Source organism: Carcharodon carcharias, chromosome 3 (assembly GCF_017639515.1).
Source record: "Carcharodon carcharias isolate sCarCar2 chromosome 3, sCarCar2.pri, whole genome shotgun sequence".
Taxonomy (NCBI): Eukaryota; Metazoa; Chordata; class Chondrichthyes; order Lamniformes; family Lamnidae; genus Carcharodon; species Carcharodon carcharias.
In genome coordinates, this window is record NC_054469.1 from 8,641,076 (window position 1) to 8,658,029 (window position 16,954).

At 45.8% G+C, this 16,954-nt stretch overlaps 1 protein-coding gene across 4 annotated transcripts in view; it reads left to right on the forward strand.

Moving 5' to 3' along the window:
• Positions 1-16,954, forward strand: part of zgc:63863 (uncharacterized protein LOC393372 homolog) — a 236,247-nt gene that overhangs the window by 200,700 nt on the left and 18,593 nt on the right. For all 4 annotated transcript variants that reach the window (XR_005942639.1, XR_005942640.1, XR_005942641.1 and 1 more), the window contains exons 6-7: positions 2,810-2,951; positions 5,596-5,780. Coding sequence is in view for 1 of the 4 variants with exons in the window: in XM_041184556.1 (XP_041040490.1) it covers positions 2,810-2,951; positions 5,596-5,780 (327 nt within the window). In the remaining 3 variants the exon portion in view is untranslated. The remainder of the gene's footprint in view (positions 1-2,809; positions 2,952-5,595; positions 5,781-16,954) is intronic.

The following is a 16,954-nucleotide window of genomic DNA, read 5'->3' on the forward strand; positions in this document are numbered from 1 at the left end:
CAAATCTCACAATGGCAAACTATGAAACAATGTAACTTCATCTGAAACAGATGGAAACGGGTTTGTACTCGAAAGAGTTACCCATTAAATGCCTGCAGATGGAGATCTCTGTTTTATGTGCCTCACTGTCGGCCTCCAGTGTGAAAACTCAGTACTGCAGTTCTGCTTTTGTCGCATCTTTCACATAGAAATTTTTCCAAGGTGCTTCACAGAGAAGTAACGGGGAATATAGAAAATGCCAAGCCAAAGAAGGAGATATAAGGTGAGGCCAAAGAGCTGGCCTTTTGACTGTCAGCTGTGACTTAATTGGTAGCAACAACACCTCTGATCAAAAAGTTGTGGATTCAAAGTCCCACTTCAGCACTTGAGCACAAAAATCAAGACTGAGACTCCTGTGCAATATTGAGGGAATGCTGCAGGGTTGGAGGTGCTGTCTTGCGGATGAAATATTAAACCGAGGGCCTGACTGCCCCCTCATATGGATGCAAAAGATCCTCTGGCACTCTTTTGAAGAGCAGGGGAGGTTGTCTCCAGTGTCCTGGCCAATATTTATCCCTCAATCACCTTGATAAAACCAGATAATCTGGTCATTATCTGGCCTAGGAGTCTGAATGTGCAGCTGCCAAGGAGAGGGTTGCTGAAGAAGGCAGAGTTGCACGAGTAGTGAATTGGGGGGATTTGTAGGGTTGGCAGTGGTTAAAGAGCTGGGGAGGGTGAGAGGCCACAAGGGATTTATAGATGAAGATGAGAATTTTAAAATTGATGTGTTGGGAAACAGGAAGTCATTGAGCACTGGATGGTGAGTGAGCAAGGCTTGCTGTATAGAGAAGATAGGGCCGAATTTTTAGATAGAGTTTGGAGCTGGCTGTATAGAAGATAAGATACTGGCTGGTGTTGAAAGAGTTGAATCTAGTGTATAAAGAAAGAACTTGCATTCTGGAGCAACTTTCACAACCTCCGGACATTCCAAAGTGCTTTACAGGCAATTAATTACTTTTGAACATTTGTTGTAATGTAGGTAATGTACCATGAACTGAATCTGTGTAAAATACAAAAACAACCTTGATAACTTGGACAGTTTAGCTACTGGGATCAGGTTCGCAATGACCAGGGTCGTAATGATTTGTGTTTAGAAGCCTTTGTATGACTCTTTCCGAGGGCTGGGTGGTCAATATACCATGTGGTGCCGCTGTGAGATAGACGGGAAGGACAGAGGCTCAGAACATTTCCTCTTCTCTGTATTTGGATCTTCACCTTCTTGATCAGCAGCTTCTGTGTTGCTGGGCTCAGGAGGGCAATCAGCTGGATCAGTGGACATGTGTGAACACCAACTTGGATAAAAAAAACATTGGGCGGAATGCATTCAACTGTGCTAAAGTTCCCACTACTTACACTATTTATTTTCAAATCTTGGGCAGATGCCAAAGACAATAGCCATTTGGGGTAAAATTGCAAAGACACCACTTAGAATGTGTTAACTGCGCCAGCTCGTTATGGGCAGCTCAATAAGTTTTTTTGCATCTCGTTATTGTAAACCTATTTAAATTCTGTGTTTGTTTTCAACCCATGATCTCTGAGGTCATGAGGTTAACCTGACTAATCCTGGGGATTTTGGGATTGTTTTATGATGAGAGATTGAGGAAACTGGCTTGTGTTCTTTAGAGTTTCGAATAGTGAGAGGTGATCGCGTCGAAACTTACATAGTTCTTACAGAGCGTGGCAGGGTGGATGTAGAAAGGATGTTCCCCCTGGCTGGCGAGTCTAGAACTAAGAGTCATAGTCTCAGAATAAGGGGTTGGCCATTTAAGACTGAGGTGAGGAGGAATCTCTTCACTCAGAGGGTGAATATCAAGGGCAGATGGTTAGATTCTGTACCCCAGAGGGTTGTGGAAGCTCAATCACTGAGCATGTTCAAGACAGAAGTTGACAGATTTCTGGAGACTAATGACATGAAGGATTTTGGGAAGGGCATGGGAAAGTGGCATTGAGGTAAACGATCAGTCATGATCTAATTGAATGGTGGAGCAGGCTCGAAGGGCTGAATAGCCTACTCCTGTTCCTATGTTCCTAATTGGAATTGTACCCTTGGCTCAGATAAGAAATCGTCCCTCCTGCATTTTATCAGTTTCCCGTTCTTCAACTGCATAGGCCATCTGTCGCTTTCCGCGTTACGTTTTAATAGCAGTCACTGTGGGGACACAATCTGAATCAAGTCAAACATTTGTTCCCATTCTCTCTCGGTGCTTCTAAAAGATTGTACGTCACTCAGGAAGGGTGTTACCAATATTCTCATTTTATTCGCTTGTGGAATTTCTTTTCCCCTCCAAAGGATGTTGTATCACCAAATGAACTGAGCGACAACACTGGTAAGAGGTGCTAATATTGAATAATTCACCTTGGCCTGAGGGATAATCCCAACTTTCGAGACTTGAGCAGATACCCTGGGTTGACACTCAGTCATACAGATGAGACGTTAAACGGAGACCTGTCAGTTTGAGTAGGTGTAAAAGGCATCCCATAACACTGTTCGAAGAATAGTGGGTTTCCAGGTCACCATCGATTCCTTGACCAAATCCACTAAAACAAATTAACTGCTTACTTATTTGATTTGCTGTTTGTGGGACTTTGCAGTGTTATAATTGGCTGCTTCATTTGTCTACACAGTGACAACATTTCAAAGGTAATTCATTGCATTTGAAGCACTTTGGAGTCCTGAGGATGTGAATGGATGTTGTACAAATGCATGTTATTTCTTGCTTTGAATGAGAGTAATCACCTTATCTGAAGCTGTCTTGTGTCTCTGATTTAGGGCTGAGGTCGGCACCATCTTTGCCCTGAGCTGGCTGATCACCTGGTACAGTCATGTCCTCTCCAAGTTTCGCCATACCGTCAGGCTCTATGACTTTTTCCTGGCGAGTCACCCACTGATGCCAGTCTACATTGCAGCGGCGGTATGTAGCACCATGTTCCCATCCCACTGTCTGAACGCCTAGTCTGGCACTTCTCTGCCCCTTCTTCTCAGTGATTTGTCAAAATTACTTAGAATCCACAGCAGAGAATCAGCCATTTGGCACAGTTAGTCTATGCCAGAGTTTATGCTCTACGCAAGCCTTTTCCCACCATTCTGACGTACAGTCTGGGTTCTGTCAGGGGGTGTGGTTGTGGTGGTTGAAGGTGAATCATGTCAGTTTCAGGACATCATTGTAGGAGTTCCTCAGGGTAGAGTCCTAGGCCCAACCATCTTCAGCTGCTTCCCTCCATCGTAAAGTCAGAGTGGGGATGTTCGCTGATGATTGCACAATGTTCAGCACCATTTGTGACTCCTCAGATACTGAAGCAGTCCATGTCCAAATGCAGCAAGACCTGGACAATATTCAGGCTCGGGCTGGTAAGTGGCAAATAACATTCATGCCACACAAGTGTCAGGCAATGACCATATCCAACAAGAGAGAATCTAACCATCTGTCCTTGATATTCAAAACCATTACCATTGCTGAATGCCCCACTGTCAACATCCTGGGGATTACCATCGATCAGAAACTGAACTGGACCAGCCATATAAATATTGTGGCTACAAGAGCAGGTCAGAGGCTGGGACTTTTGCAGAGAGTAACTCACCACCTGACTCCCCAAAGCCTGCCCACCATCTACAAGGTACAAGTCAAGAGTGTGATGGAATACTCTCCACTTGCCTGGATGAGTGCAGCTCCAACAACACTCAAGAAGCATGACACCATCCAGGACAAAGCAGCCCACTTGATTGGCACCCCATCCACCACCTTAAACATTCACTTCCTCTACCACCGACACACAATGGCAGCAGTGTGTACCATCTACAAGATGCACTGCAGCAACTCACCAAGGCTCCTTTGGCAGCACCTTCCAAACTTGTGACCTCTATCACCTAGAATGACAAGAGCAGCGAATGCATTGGGTCACCACCACCTGCAAGTTCCCCTCCAAGCCATACACTATCCTGACTTGAATATTGCTAACCAGGACAAAGCAGCCCACTTAATTGACACCCCATTCACCACCTCCAACATTCACTCCCTCCACCACCTCCAACATTCACTCCCTCCACCACTGACACAGAATCTTTAAGATTACGAAAAGGTTTGATGGGTAGATGGAGAGCAGATGTTTCCACTTTTTGGGGAGCCCAGAACTAGGAGGCATTCTTCACTGTCACTTGGTCAAACACCTGGAACTCCCTTTCTAACAGCACCTTGGCGTGTACCTATACCATATGGACCACAGCGGTTCAAGAAGGCAGCTCACCACCACCTCCTCAAGGGCAATTAGGGATGGGCAATAACTGCTGGCCCAGCCAGCGATGCTCACATCCCATGAATAAGTAAACAATACTCTACATCTCACCTTATCAGCACAGCCTTCGATTATTCCGTATGTTGCCTTCTCCTTAAACACATCAGGAACACAAGAAACAGGAGCATAAGTAGACCTCGTGGCCCGTCAATCCTGCTCTACCATCAGTATGATCGTGGCTGACCTTGGGCTTCATCTCCATTTTCCTGCCCACTTCCCAACACCCCTTAATTCCTGAGGGATCAAAAAATCTTCCCATCCCAGCCTTTAATGTATTCAATGAGGGAGCATCCACAACCCTCTGGGGTAGAGAATTCCTAAGATTCACAACCTTTTGAAGAAGTAGTTTCTCCTCACCTCAGTCCTAAATGATTGCCCCTTATCCTGAGACTTTGCCCCCGTGTTTTAGACTCCCTGACCAGCGGAAACAAATTCTAAGCAGCCACCCTTTCAAACCCTCTTTTTTCAGTTTCAATGAAACCTAAAATTTTGTAGGCCTCTCATTCTTCTCAGCTCCACATACTCAGCCACTCATCCCAGGCACTAGTTTAGTGACCCTTCACTGTACTGCCTCTAATGCAAGTATATCGTTTCTTAAATGTGGAGGCCAAAATGTACTATTCACCTCAACTACCCCATGTGGTAACAAGTTCCACATTCTAATCAATCTCTTAATTAAAAAAGTTTCTCCTGAATTCCAAATGGACTTATGTTTTAAATATATGCCTCCTAGTTCTGGGCTCCCCAAAAAGTGGAAACATCTGCTCTACATCTATCCATCAAACCTTTCCATAATCTTGAAGATTCTGTGCGTCGGTGGTGGAGGGAGTGAATGTTGGAGGTCGTGGATGGGGTGCCAATTAAGTGCGCTGCTTTGTCCCGGTTGGTGTCCAGCTTCTTGAGTATTGGGAATCCTTGCCAGAGAGTGGGAAATGGTGCATCTCTTTAAGGAGGCTGGAAATGAGATGAATAGCATGGTGGGGAGGAGGATGGGAGCAGGGGGCAATGTGGAACAATCCTGAGATCATTGAACCAGTTGGATGCTGCAGTGGACGGACCCGAGTCTTCCTAAATGGGTGCACAAGGATGGGCTGAGTAATTGTCCCCCTCCATAATGATTTATAAACCGAAGCCCAAGCTGAGAGTGAATGGAACAAGACTTCCTGGTTACTTTCCTAATTGACCCAGTGGAAGTTCAGACAGGGCAGATTGTGTCAATTGTGAAGACACAGCCATGAAAATGACTGATCGCCTGCCTTGTTTCAGATTGTGTTGCACAGGGAGAAAGAAGTACTGAGGTGTGACTGTGACATGGCCAGTGTCCATCAGCTACTGTCCAAAATACCGCAGGACCTTCCTTATGAGGTGCTGATCATCAAAGCGGAGGAGCTCTTTTCCCACTACCCACCCCCAGAGCTTGCAAAACAAGCAGCACTTCAGCTACACAAAAGGCAAGACTTCTCTTTCATCAATGTGTGTGAATATTTGAAAACCTCCAATCAGGTTTCCACCCTTGTCACAGCACCAAAACGGCTCTCATCAAAATCACAAATGACATCCTCTATGATTGTGACAAATGGAAACTTTCCCTCTTTGTTTTACTCGACCTGTCTGCAGCCTTTGACATGGTTGACCACACCATCCTCCTTCAACGCCTCTCCACTGTCATCCAGCTAGGTGGGACTGCTCTCTCCTAGTTCCATTCTGACCTATTTAATCATGGCCATAGTATTACCTGCAATACATTCTTTTCCTGCTCTTGCACTATTACCTTTGGTGTTCCCCCAAAGACCTATCTTTGGCTTCTCCTATTTCTTCAATGTCCTGGCCAATATTTATCCCTCAATCAACATCACAAAAACAGATGAGCTGGTCATTATCACATTGTTCTTTGTGGGAGCTTACTGTGTGTAAATTGGCTGCTGTGCTTCCTGCATTACAATAATGACTACATTTTAGAAGTACTTCATTTGCAGTAAAACACTTTGGGATGTTCAGTGGCTGTGGAAGGCGCTATATCATCCATGTGCTGCTGTGACACCAACAGAAAACACAGTTTTAGTTTTCACATGTTTGTTGACGACACCCTCCACCACCTCTTAACTCCTCCACTGTTGCTAAATTATCAGGTGACTTATCTGACACCCAGCATTGGATGAGCACAAATTTCCACCAATTAAATATTAGGAAAAGGAAGCCATTGTCTTCAGTCCCTGCTCCAATGCCTGTTTCCTAGCCATCGACTCCATCCTGAAGTTGAGCCAGACTGTTTGCAACCTTGATGCCACATTCGACCCAGAATGAACTGCTGTCCATGCTTGTTTCTACATTTGCAACATAGCCTCTCTCTGCACCCTGCCCCACCCCCACCAACCGCCTCAGCTCATCTGTTGCTGAAACCCTCTTGTGTCTTTGTTCTATCTAGACTTGACCAGTCCTGACCAGCCTCCTACGTTCTTCCCTCCCCAATCTCGAGGTCATCCAAAACTCTGCTGCCCATGTCCTTACTCGCACCAAGCCCCGTACTCCTATCACCCCTGTGCTTGCTGACCCAAGTTCCCGGTCAAGCAACGCTTCAATTTTTATAACTAATTCTAGCCTATCGAGCATCCCCAATTTTATTGTGCCACTATTGATACCAGTTTTTTCAGTTGTCTAGGTTTGAGCTCGGAAATTCTGTCCTTAAATCCATCTATCTCTTCTTCCTCCTTTAAGACACTCCAAAAACCTACCTGTTTGATCAAGGTATTGGCCATTTGTCCTGATATCTCCATGATGTTGCTAAGTAACAAGTTTTGCTTCATAAATGATCCTGTGAAGCATCTTGGGATGTTTTATTATGTTAAAGGCACTATATAAACACAAATTATTGTTTGTGCATCCGTGCCTATTGGTGCATTGAACCAAGGGGATAGGGGATTCGATAGTTAGAGTGACAAATAAGAGGTTCTGGGGGAGAGATCGAGAATCCCGGATGGTCTGTTGCCTCCCTGGTGCCAGGGTCCGCGATATCTCGGATCGAGTTCTCAGTATTCTCAGGAGGGAGGGTGAGCAGCCAGATGTCCATGTAGGGACCAATGAGGTGGATAGGTAGGAGGAGGAGGTCCTGCAAAGAGAGTTTAGGGAGTTAGGTGCAAAGTTGAAGGACAGAACCTCCAGGGTTGCGATCTCAGGAGTGCTACCCGTGCCACATGCTAGTGAGGTTAGAACTAGGAGGATAATGCAGCTAAATACGTGGCTAAGGAGATGGTACAGGAGGGAGGGCTTCATGTTTCTGGACAATTGGGCTCTGTTTCAGGGAAAGCGGGACCTGTTCTGATGGGACGGTTTGCACCTGAACTGGAGGGGACTAACATCCTTGCGGGTAGGTTTGCTAGTGCTGCTCCGGGGCGTTTAAACTAGATTTGCAGGGGGAGGGGAACCAGAGTGTTAGAGCAGATAGTGAGGTGGAGGAGGATAAAGGTCAAGCGAGGAATGCTTGTATAGACAGAAATCAAAGGTTTGTACATGATAGAAATGTTCTCTATTTCAATGCAAGGAGTATTGTCGGAAAGGCAGATGAGCTTAGGGCGTGGATTTGCACTTGGGAATACAACATTATTGCTATTAGTGAGACTTGGTTGCAGGAGAGGCAGGACTGGCAGCTCAATGTTCCGGGGTTCCGTTGTTTCAGATGTGATAGAGGGGGAGGGATGAAAGGGGGAGGAGTGGCATTACTAGTCAGGGAAACTATCACAGCTGTGCGTAGACAGGACAGCCCGGAGGGCTCGTCTACAGAGGCCATATGGGTGGAGCTGAGGAATGGGAAAGGTGTGACCACACTAATAGGGTTGTATTATAGACTGCCCAATAGCCAGAGAGAATTGGAGGAGCAAATCCGTAGAGAGATAGCAGACCGATGTAAGAAACAGAAAGTTGTGATAGTAGGAGATTTTATCTTTCCACATATTGACTGGGACTCCCATACTGTAAAAGGGCTGGATGGCTTGGAGTTTGTCAAATGTGTTCAGGAGAGTTTTCTAAATCAATATATAGAGGTACCCATGAGAGAGGATGCAATACTAGATCTCCTATTAGGGAACGAGACAGGTCAGGTGACAGAAGTATGTGTAGGCGAACATTTTGGGTCCAGTGACCACAATGTCATTAGTTTTAAGTTAATTATGGATAAGGATAGGTCTGGTCCTCGAGTTGAGATTCTAAATTGGAGAAAGGCCAATTTTGTGGAAATGAGAAAGGATCTAGGAAGAGTGGATTGGCATAAGTTGTAGAGTATAGAAAATGTAAGAAAATACTAAAGAAGGAAATCAGGAAGGCAAAAAGACGACATGAGGTTGCTTTGGCAGATAATGTGAAGGTAAACCCGAAGGGTTTCTACAAGTATATTAAGAGTAAAAGGATAGTAAGGGACACAATTGGTCCCCTTGAAGATCAGAGTGGTTGTCTATGTGTGGAGCCTCACGAGATGGGGGAGACCTTAAACAGTTTGTTTGCATCAGTATTTACTCAGGAAACTGACATTGTGTATAAGGAAGGAAGGGAAACAAGCAGTAGTTTCATGGAACATATAGAGATTAAAGAGGAGGAGGTGCTTGCTGCCTTACAGCGAATAAAGGTAGATAAATCCCCCGGGTCTGACATGATATTCCCTCAGACCTTGAGCGAGACTAGTGTAGAAATTACAGGGGCCCTGGCAGAAATATTTAGAATGTCCTTAGCCACGGGTGAGGTGCCGGAGGATTGGAGGGTAGCTCATGTTGTTCAGTTGTTTAAAAAAGGCTCCAAAAGTAAACCAGGTAATTGCAGGCCAGTGAGCCTGACGTCAGTAGTAGGTAAATTATTGGAAGGTGTTCTGAGAGATCGGATATATAATTATTTGGACAGCCAAGGGCTGATTAAGGATAGTCAGCATGGCTTTGTGCGTGGTAGGTCGTGTTTAACGAACCTTATAGAGTTTTTCGAGGAGGTTACCAAGAAAGTAGATGAAGGAAAGGCTGTGGATGTTGTCTACATGGACTTTAGTAAGGCCTTTGACAAGGTCCCACATGGGAGGTTAGTTCAGAAGGTTCAGACACTTGGTATCCATGGGGAGGTTATAAACTGGATTCGAAATTAGCTGTGTGGGAGAAGACAGAGAGTGGTAGTGGATGATTGCTTCTCAGACTGGAGGCCTGTGACTAGTGGTGTGCCTCAGGGATCTGTGCTGGGACCATTGTTTGTTGTCTATATCAATGATCTGGATGATAATGTGGTAGATTGGATCAGCAAGTTTGCTGATGACACTAAGATTGGAGGCGTTGTGGATAGCGAGGAAGGCTTTCAAAGCTTGCAGAGAGATCTGGACCAACTGGAAAAATGGTCCAGAAAATGGCAGATGGAATTTAATGTGGAAAAGTGTGAGGTGTTGCATTTTGGAAGGACAAACCAGTGTAGGACATACACAGTAAATGGTAGGGCACTGAGGAGTGTGGAGGAACAAAGGGATCTGGGAGTTCAGATACATAATTCCCTGAAAGTGGCGTCACAGGTAGACAGGGTTGTAAAGAAAGCTTTTGGTATACTGGCCTTCATAAATCAAAGTATTGAGTATAGGAGTTGGGATGTTATGGTGAGGTTGTATAAGACATTGGTGAGGCTAACTTTGGAGTATTGTGTGCAGTTCTGGTCGCCTAACTACAGGAAGGATATCAGTAAGATTGAGAGAGTGCAGAGAAGATTTACTAGGATGTTGCCGGGTCTTCAGGATTTGAGTTACAGGGAAAGATTAAACAGGTTAGGACTTTATTCCTTGGAGGGTAGAAGAATGAGGGGAGATTTGATAGAAGTTTACAAAATTATGAGGCGTATAGATAGAGCAAATGCGAGTAGGCTCTTTCCACTTAGATTAGGAGATATAAACAAGAGAGGACATGGCTTTAGGGTGAAAGGGGAAAGGTTTAGGGGGAACTTCTTCACTCAGAGTGGTGAGAGTGTGGAACGAACTACCATCTGACGTGGTAAATGTGGGCTCACTCTTAAGTTTTAAGAATAAATTGGATAGATACATGGATGGGAGAGGTCTGAAGGGTTATGCACTGGTGCAGGTCAATGGGACTAGCGGAATAATATTTCGGCACAGACTAGAAGGGCCGAATGGCCTGTTTTTCTGTAGTGTTCTATGGTTCTAAGGTTAAGTATTGGCACTGGAACCTTGTAGATGGTGGATATGCTTTGAGGAGTTAGAGCCTGAGCCATTCATTACACAGCACCAAGCCTCTGCCTCGTTCATGTTGCCATGGAGTTAATTTGGCAATTCCAGGTCAGCTTCTTCCCCTTGTACTTTGGTGGTTGGGGACCTGATAATTAGTGGTTTTGTAGGTTGGGGGCAGATGCCTGGGCAATGGTCTTGTGGGTGATGATTGTTATGCAAAATTCACTTGGTGCTAATTTTATCTGTCACTCATTAGCCCAGTCTGGATGTTAAGCAGCCAGGTCCTGTTGTAAGCTAACATGGCCACCCTCAATATCAGAGGCTTTGTGAATGGAGGTGAATGTTGTACATCATTAGTGAAGAATCCATTCCAGACCTCCACATAGGGGAGGTGGTGGCGTAGTAGTATTGTCACTGGATTAGCAATCCAGAGACTCCGGGTAATGCTCAGAGGACCCAGGTTCGAATCCCACCATGGCAGATTGTGGAGTTTGATGAAACCATTGTTGATTGTCGTAAAAACTCATCTGGTTCACTAATGTCCTTTAGGGAAGGAAATCTGCTGTCCTTACCTGGTCTGGCCTACATGTGACCAGACCCACAGCAATATGATTGACTCTTAAATGCCCTCTGAAAATGGCAAGTCACTCAGTTGTATCAAACCACTAAAAATCCTGAAAGGAATGAAACTGGACGGACCACCCAGCATTGACCTAGGCACTGGAAATGACAATGGCAAACTTTGCAAATCTAGGGGCTACTGCCAAAATTGGGAGGGTTGTCTCACGGAGTAGTAAAGCAACAGCCTGACATAGTCATACTCATGGAATCATACCTTACAGACAATGCCCCAGACACCACCATCACCATTCGTGGGTATGTCCTGTCCCACCAGTAGGACACACCCAGCAGAGGTGGCTTCACAGTGGTATACACCGTCGGGAGGGAGTTGTGTTGGGAGTCCTCAACATCAACTCCGGACCCCATGAAATCTCATGGCATCAGATCAAGCATGGATAAGGAAATCTGCTGATTACTATGTACCAGCCCCCTTAGCTGATGAATCAGTGGTGGTGGTGTCTGGGGCATTGTCTGTAAGGTATGATTCATCATGTTGAACATCACTTGGAGGAAACACTGAGGGTGGCAAGGGTGCAGAATGTAATCTGGATGGAGCACTTCAATGTTCTTCACCAAGAGTAGCTCGGTAGCACCACTGCTGGCCGAGTCCTAAACGACATAGCTGCTAGACTGGGTCTGCGGCAGGTCGTGAGGGAACCAGAAAGAGGGAAAAACAAATTTGACCTCAGCCTCACCATCTGCCTGCCACAGATGCATGTGTCCATGACAGTATTGGTAGGAGTGACCACTGCACAATCCTTGTGGAGACGAAGTCCCGCCTTCACATTGAGGATACCCTCCATCGTGTTGTGTGGCACTACCATTGTGCCTAATGGGATAGATTTTGAACAGATCCAACAACTCAAGACTGGGCAACCAAGAGGCAGTGTTGGGCCATTAGTAGCAGCAGAATTGCACTCAACCAATAGTCTATAACCTCATGGCATATCTCCCACTCTACCATTACCACTAAGCCAGGGGATCAACTATGGTGCAATGAATGGTGCAGGAGGGCATGCCAGGAGCAGCATCAGGCATACCTAAAAGTGAGGTATTAACCTGGCGAAGCTATAACACAGGACTTGTGTGCAAACAGCATAAGTAGCAAGTGATAGACAGGGCTAAGCAATTCCACAACTAATGGATCAGATCTAAGCTCTGTAGTCCTGCCACATCCAATCATGAATGGTGGTGGACAATTAACCAGCTCACTGGAGGAGGAGGCTCCTCGAATATCTCCATGCTCAATGAGGGGGAGCCCAGCACATCAGTGCAAAAGATAAAGCTGAAGCATTTGCAACAATCTTCAGCCAGAAGTGCCGAGTGGATGATCCATCTTGGCCTCCTCCGGAGGTCCCCAGCATCACAGATGCCAGTCTTCAGCCAATTCAATTCACTCCACGTGATATCAAGAAACGACTGAAGGCATTGGATACTGCAAAGGCTAAGGACACTGACAAAATTCCGACAATAGTACTGAAGACTTGACGCGCCCCTAGTCATGCTTTTCCAGTACAGCTACAACACTGGCATCAATCTGGCTATGTGGAAAATTGCCCAGGTATGTCCTGTACACACAAATCAGTACAAATCCAACCCGGCCAATTACCACCCCATCAGACTACTTCCGATCATCAGTAAAGTAATGGAAGGGGTCATCAACAGTGCTATCAAGCATCATTTCCTTAGCCATAACCTGCTCACTGACGCCTAGTTTGGGTTCCGCCAGGGCCACTCAGCCCTTGACCTCATTACAGCCTTGGTTCAGACATGGACAAGAGAGCTAGTCTCCAGAGGTGAGGTGAGAGTGCCTGCCTTTGACATCAAGGCAGCATTTGACCAGGTGTGACATCGAGGAGCCCTAGCAAAACTGGAGTCAATGGAAATTAGGGGGATAACTTTCCACCGATTGGAGTCATACCTAGCACAGAGGAAGATGGTTGTGGCTGTTGGAGGTCAGTCAGCTCAACTCCAGGACATCACTGCAGGAGTTCCTCAGGGTAGTGTCCTTGGCTCAACCACCTTCAGCTGCTTCATCAGTGATCTTCCTTCCATCATAAGGTCCGAAGTGGGGATGTTCGCTGATGATTGCACAGCGTTCAGCACCATTCACGACTCCTCAGCTACTGAAGCAGTCCATGTTCAAATGCAGCAAGAGCTGGACAATATCCAGGCTTGAGCTGACAAGTGACAAGTAACATTTGTGCCACACAAGTGCCAGGCAATGACCATCTCCAACAAGAGAGAATCTAAGCATTGCTGCTTGACATTCAATGGCATTACCATCGCTGAACCTTAGCTATCAATATCCTAGGGGTTACCATTGACCAGAAACTGAACTGGACTAGCCATATAAATAATGTGGCTACAAGAGCAGGTCAGAGGCCAGGAATCCTGCGGTGAGTAACTCACCTCCTGACTCCCCAAAGCCTGTCCACCATCTACAGGACACAAGTCAGGTGTGTAATGGTATACTGTCCACTTGCCTGGATGAGTGCAGCTCCAACAACAGTCAAGGAGTTTGACACCATCTAGAACAAAGCAGCCTGCTTGATTGGCACCCCATCCATTAACATTCACCCCCTCCAGCACCGATGCACAGTGGCAGCACCACTGGTACCAAATAAAAGATTATAATGGAGGGAAGCTTATGGGTAAAGAAGCTGGAGATGATTGGGCCAAGAACATTTCCCAAACGATATCCTACATTGATGTCTTGGGGCTGTTATGACTGGCCTCTGACAAGTATGGCCATCTCCCTTTGAGTCAGTTATGACTCCAACCCTTTTACCTCCACTGAGTTCAGTTTTACAAGGGCTGCTTTGTGCCACTCTCGGTTTTGATCTCAAGGGCAGCTAATGTGTCACCTCCCCTCTAGATTCAATTGTGAATCAAGGCTGTGATGAGGCCTGGAGCTGAGTAGTCCTGACCCAAATAGACTCCTTCGTATCTGTTTATCTCATGAACTTGGTCAGAGAGTCAGTTGTTCAACTCAGAATTCATATTCGGATTTTATTTCACACAGCATCATTTTAGATGAGAATGTTTTTACTCGGTGAGTTGTTGTGATCTGGAACGTGCTGCCTGAAAGGGCAGTGGAAGTAGATTCAATTGTCACTTTCGAAAGGGAATTGGATAAATACTAACAATGACAAAAATCGCAGGGCTACAGGGCAAGAGCAGGGGGAGTGAAAATATTTGGATTGCTCTTAAAAAGAGCTGACAAAGGCATGATGGATCGAATGGTTATATTAGAATTCATTTTTATATGTGTATTGGTGAGGAGTTCATTACAAGAAAAGTACTGAAATATTCTGGGATAGAGCAAGGGAGCGGACTTAGACATTGTGTCTGGTGGAGGAGCCTGCCCTGACACACGGGTGAGGAGTCAAACAACCTTTTGTACCAATAAGTTTGTGTGTGTATTTTCAAATTTAAAAAAAAACCTCTTTTCTCCTCCTTTCATCAAAGGTGCTGTCTCCTGCTGGATAGGGTTTCAAAGGTGTTGACCAAGCAACCATTGCTAGTGTGTGATTGTCGACAATCTGTTTAATACTCAGAACACAACATCTTGTGTTGCAGAAACAAGAAACACTGGATAATGATCCTCGCCTGTTAAGTCTTTTCTCCTCCTAGCGCAGAGACTTAACCGTAGCAACTGCTGGCTGAGATCAGCCCAATGCAGAATGACCAGCGAAGCTAATTGTGTATTTTTTGGTCCGGCTGTATCTGCGTGCAATCTTAGGCAGAGTATTGTAATAAGAAAATTAGTTGGATAAGGGCCAGACCGCGATGATGGTTGACTTGGCTGATTCAGCCTCTTCATTTATTCAGCTTCGTTCACTGCGAGCTTCGTTCATTGTGTCTTCTCTCGTTCTTTCTTTCACTACTATCTAATCTCCTTCCACACTGCACTACAGCACACTCCCCTGCTGCAGCTTCACCTTCACAGTGTGCTAATAACTGGGATGTTGCTGAGCATCCAGCCTGTCACTGCTGAGTCAGCAGAATAAACTTGGGAAACGCAGTCTATTATAACACATCAGGTGTTTGAATTCTGCGCATTGACCATATTTAATCTGTTTGGTGGAGGAAGAGAAAATGGTGAGGAATAAATTGAACAAAAAAGCAAATTGCATTTCATCTCCAATTGCTGATTCCTACTTTTGGAGGCTGGATCTGCTGCGAGTTTGCCTAATTGACCAGTGTTAGTGAGTGTAGGCAGGGTATAACTGAATCTTAAACAAAAACAGAATTACCTGGAAAAACTCAGCAGGTCTGGCAGCATCGGCGGAGAAGAAAAGAGTTGACGTTTCGAGTCCTCATGACCCTTCGACAGAACTTGAGTTCGAGTCCAGGAAAGAGCTGAAATATAAGCTGGTTTAAGGTGTGTGTGTGGGGGGCGGAGAGATAGAGAGACAGAGAGGTGGAGGGGGTTGGTGTGGTTGTAGCGACAAACAAGCAGTGATAGAAGCAGATCATCAAAAGATGTCAACAACAATAGTACAATAGAACACATAGGTGTTAAAGTTAAAGTTGGTGATATTATCTAAACGAATGTGCTAATTAAGAATGGATGGTAGGGCACTCAAGGTATAGCTCTAGTGGGTTTTTTTTTTTATTTTATATAATGGAAATAGGTGGGAAAAGGAAAATCTTTATAATTTATTGGGAAAAAAAAGAAGGGGGAAACAGAAAGGGGGTGGGGATGGGGGAGGGGACTCACGACCTAAAGTTGTTGAATTCAATATTCAGTCCGGAAGGCTGTAAAGTCCCTAGTCGGAAGATGAGGTGTTGTTCCTCCAGTTTGCGTTGGGCTTCACTGGAACAATGCAGCAAGCCAAGGACAGACATGTGGGCAAGAGAGCAGGGTGGAGTGTTAAAATGGCAAGCGACAGGGAGGTTTGGGTCATTCTTGCGGACAGACCGCAGGTGTTCTGCAAAGCGGTCGCCCAGTTTACGTTTGGTCTCTCCAATGTAGAGGAGACCACATTGGGAGCAACGAATGCAGTAGACTAAGTTGGGGGAAATGCAAGTGAAATGCTGCTTCACTTGAAAGGAGTGTTTGGGTCCTTGGACGGTGAGGAGAGAGGAAGTGAAGGGGCAGGTGTTGCATCTTTTGCGTGGGCAAGGGGTTGTGCCATACGAGGGGGTTGAGGAGTAGGGGGTGATGGAGGAGTGGACCAGGGTGTCCCGGAGGGAGCGATCCCTACGGAATGCCGATAAGGGGGGTGAAGGGAAGATGTGTTTGGTAGTGGCATCATGCTGGAGTTGGCGGAAATGGCGGAGGATGATCCTTTGAATGCGGAGGCTGGTGGGGTGATAAGTGAGGACAAGGGGGACCCTATCATGTTTCTGGGAGGGAGGAGAAGGAGTGAGGGCGGATGCGCGGGAGATGGGCCGGACACGGTTGAGGGCCCTGTCAACGACCGTGGGTGGAAAACCTCGGTTAAGGAAGAAGGAGGACATGTCAGAGGAACTGTTTTTGAATGTAGCATCATCGGAACAGATGCGACGGAGGCGAAGGAACTGAGAGAATGGGATGGAGTCCTTACAGGAAGTGGGGTGTGAGGAGCTGTAGTCGAGATAGCTGTGGGTGTCGGTGGGTTTGTAATGGATATTGGTGGACAGTCTATCACCAGAGATTGAGACAGAGAGGTCAAGGAAGGGAAGGGAACTGTCAGAGATGGACCACGTGAAAATGATGGAGGGGTGGAGATTGGAAGCAAAATTAATAAATTTTTCCAAGTCCTGACGAGAGCATGAAGCAGCACCAAAGTAATCATCGATGTACCGGAGAAAGAGTTGTGGAAG